The following is a 4038-nucleotide window of genomic DNA, read 5'->3' as shown; positions in this document are numbered from 1 at the left end:
GTGAGCCGTGTTACCTTGTCAGCATCCAGCCTCTTCCCTGGCTCCATGACGCCAACACTCTGGTCAACAGCACTGAGGCCACAGAGGGAACCGGGCCGGGCCGAGAGATGCAGGGTGTTCTCCTCCCCTGGGACAGCGTTGGCGGGAGAGAACTCCACCAACACCTGGCAGACAGATACCATTACTCCAGGTATGATACAGTCTGCATGGAAATACTGGACACCTTTCATAAAATGACAACAATGTTTGTGATGTACAGTCACTGGGGATATGCCAGACTCCTCCACACACACACCTTGTTCCTGAAGCATTTCTCAGTGGGGAAGTTCATGCTGTGGGCGATGACAGTCTCACTGGGTAGCATACTGTACACCAGGAGCTGAACCACCGGCGCCATCTCTGGGACCACTGCCAACATCAAGGTGACGTCACCCTCAGCTTCTGCAACGCAAGAGCAGGTCACTCATTAATCACCTTCCAGAACATTCAGAATCACTTAATGAAATTCACTCACCAGGACTGTCCTGCTGCACAGTAACATTGATGTGTCCATGCTGAACTATGACCCCTCTGGACAAGGCCTGGAGGGAAAGGAAACAGTTCTCAGCAACAGAGTGGAGACGTTGCAACCTGGACTCATGGGGTAGACGTAACACGGTTAACAAATCCAGGACTCCAATTAGTATGATACGTTAGCACCTATTCATTTGTAGATGCCCATCATCCATTTTATATAGGTTATGAATTTGCTAAATGTATTATTTATATATTACGAATTCCAATTTGTAACATGAGCAAGGTTGGGTTACAGTGGTTGATTAGGAGTATTGGTGTAGTTTAGGAACATCCTTCCTTTGAAAGTGTGGCTGGGGCCTGAAATGATCCTGGTCAATAGGAGTGCAAATAGGAAATATGGTGCTGTTTGAGAGACACCATGGGTTTGCAGGTTGTTCCTGGTTCTACTCACCAGGTAGAGGACAGCCACAGAGCCCTTTGGGACAGTCTCCCCTACGATGGCATAGCGGATGGTGATCGACACCGCCTGCCCACACGCCAGTGGTTTCTCCATCTTCTGAATAGCCAGGGAGCTGGACGGTTTAATGTCAGGGGCAGCGGGCTGGATCAGCGAGAGTAGGTGTTGCCCTCTGTTGAAATAGGGGACCCTGTATCCTGGGTACTCCACTTGTGGGGAGTCGCTCACCTGGAAAGGAACAAAAGGAATAGTAACTAAAGGCCCAATCCTAAATCAACCCCGTCCTATATACAGTGGGGATCTGAGAGGATGACAGGAAGCAATATGGTAACAGATCCACCTTACTTCCACCTAGCCTGTTAAGGTCATGACCTCTGGGCATCGTTTCCCCAACTGTCCTGGGGACCCCAAGCGGTGCACATTTTGGTTCCCCCGACACAGGAATGTCATAATTCCTATGTGTTCATTAATTAAATGCACTCCGTTTAAGAATGTGTAGAAAATAGACAGGGACCAGTCTAATCAAAATTCGATAGTATTTATTCTCGGAGCTCGCTGCCATGAAACCACGAACAGTTTATATACAAATATGACGTCATAGGTTATAAAATGTCTTTCCTCCTATGACCAGGACAGAACAGGTTCAAAAGTTTATTCCAACCCACTAGATCGCTCACTCCAGACACACACTTATCCAGATCAACTTCTGGAAACTTCACCTTCATCCATCACGATTTAGAAGAAAGTTCCAGATAATGGAAAACTCTACCTGATCTAAACATCCCAGAGCTAAGTTGAGTCGGTTCAACCGTAGGTTAACAACCCTTTTTGCTTGCTTAAAGACCCACAATCCCTTCCTTATGAATTAACACTATCAGATTAAAGAGTATACGTTTAATTAGTTATAGTTCTATTTAAAATGTAGATATTGTTTAGTCCCAGACACTGGCATCGAGTATAAAGTCTCTCAAACCTAGAAGGAATCATACTTACTACGAGGTTAATATTCTCTTTGGGCAGACTGGTTGTGTTGACGGAGAACCTGGCAATACCACGACTGTCCGTGGTTAGGTTCTGTAGTCGTAGATATGAGGACCAGCCTTTCTCCGCCAACAGGTAGACTAACATGTCAGAGATGGGTGTGTTAAATCGAACAGCATTTATCTGAGGAAAGGGCGGGAAGCAGTTCAGGAAGCAGGACAAACCAAGCATCCACAATGCAACAGGAACACCATTTGGACTTACCTTGCCTTCAATAATTGATCCATGCTCATAGATTTGGGCGTGTCAACAAATGTGAATTCTCCAATCACATAGGAGAGCTCTACATTTTTTTCCTCTGACAGTGTAATACCTGTCGAATGAAAACAAATATGGTATATTTCACAATGCAGAAACTGAATTGCAGTGCAGCATTATATAAAACCCTGCTGCAGCACCAATGGTCAAAAAGCTCTTGCCAACGCAGAGTCACCCAAACTCAGTTCTGGGACCCCCTGGGTGCACCTTGTAGTTTCTTGCCCTGGCACTACAGCTGATTCAAATCAAAACCACATTAGGAGATGGTTATTTCAGTCAGCTGTGTAGCGCTCGGGCAAAAACCAAAACCCAGGGGGAACCCCAGGACAGTTAGGGAACCTGATCTAATGAAACCGGCAGTCGTTACGTCGCCATCAGCTGAAGTGAAATGAAGGGTTTGTATTGAGTCAACATGACGCATCTCATAATGATTGTGATGAGGACTTGCCGGTCCCCTCCTCCTGTACTTCTGCATGGAAACTAAACACGTCTCCCAGCAATTTCTCTCCTGCATTCTTTGTGAAAAGTGCCATGTTGAAGACATAAGAAGCACAGCCAGTATGGTCCATCTAGGAAAAGCAAGCAGAACCACACATAAAAACACATTTAAATCCCATTCAAAATGTAATATGTTGGTGAAAACAGCACTACTCGTTTCAGGAAAGCATACAGACCTCTAATGACTCTTTGTGGCATGGAGGTGTGTAATCAGGAAGTCCTTGTGGATTTCTCTCGTCAATTGTTATTGGTATCACTGCATTGTCCACCAAAGGTCGGCACAACTTCACCCCTGCTTTACCAGGTACAGGCTGCCCATATGTGTATCTGATTTCAATTCACAACAAGACAAGTGTCAACTTCCTACATCCAGTTACCATATTAAAAACATAAGACCTAAAGGCTTGAAGTCAGGCGTTTAACACGGTCAATGAATCTGGACCTGTATTCATAGAGCCTCAGAACGGGATCAGTTTTAACTATAGATCATAATGAACGAGGTCACATGTCAGGCTGGGACCTGATCCTAGAACAGCCATCCTAATCTGAGGCGGCTTTATGACCGAAGAACCAGCTGTTCATGGAAATGCCACTAACAAATCTCAGGGATACAGCAGCACTATAGGTCTTCAATTAGCATGGGTCATTAATGCAGACCCCATGCATATTTAAGGACTTTTATATTTAAATAAGTGCATTTGAGTATCCTCAAATGCATAACAATTTCCAAGTGTATTATCAAATGAAGCTACAGTACTAGCAGAGGCTGCTGCCTAGACTTGACATCATTGGAATACTAGTCACTAATAATGCTTACATACCTTGCATTACTCATCTCATGTTTATACCTTATTCTATACCTCTGACATGGATCATCTATCTTAAGCTGCACCCGCAACATGTACCAAACACGTGTTGTGACCAATAAAATAGCATTTACTTGTATTTTCAAATCCTTCATTTGAAATGTGAAATTAAATGTAATACTTCTAATAGTAGTTACACCCAGGTCTGCCTTGACGTAATGAGATAATTAATGACATTGCAAATCACCAATAGTGTTTACTCACTCTGCACACACTTTCACTTCATACTCTTCTTGAACAACGCTGATCTTGTCAGGGAGGTTCATTTTGATCTCAAACTTGGGCAAAACTACAGATAAAAAGAACAGCAGTCAACTCCAGAACGTTCCAGGATTGTGATGCAACATTACCGAGCATGAAAGAGAAACTCAACCTACCATACTGTTCTACCTTGAAGTTGTG

The 4038-nt window shown here is 44.1% G+C and overlaps 1 protein-coding gene across 1 annotated transcript; it reads right to left on the bottom strand.

Moving 5' to 3' along the window:
• Positions 1-14: 14 nt before the first annotated feature.
• LOC135530525 (alpha-2-macroglobulin-like) lies at positions 15-2101 on the bottom strand (the record flags this gene model as incomplete). Its single annotated transcript, XM_064958831.1, has 5 exons — positions 1967-2101; positions 968-1201; positions 515-581; positions 296-441; positions 15-164 (listed from the first exon to the last, which is right to left on the bottom strand). Coding segments are annotated over exons 1-5 (732 nt in total), but the record flags the coding sequence as incomplete, so codon positions are not given.
• Between the last annotated feature and the right edge of the window lie 1937 nt (positions 2102-4038).

This window comes from Oncorhynchus masou, unplaced genomic scaffold (genome assembly GCF_036934945.1).
Source record: "Oncorhynchus masou masou isolate Uvic2021 unplaced genomic scaffold, UVic_Omas_1.1 unplaced_scaffold_13622, whole genome shotgun sequence".
Classification (NCBI taxonomy): Eukaryota; Metazoa; Chordata; class Actinopteri; order Salmoniformes; family Salmonidae; genus Oncorhynchus; species Oncorhynchus masou.
This window is presented reverse-complemented; position numbering and strand designations above follow the sequence as displayed.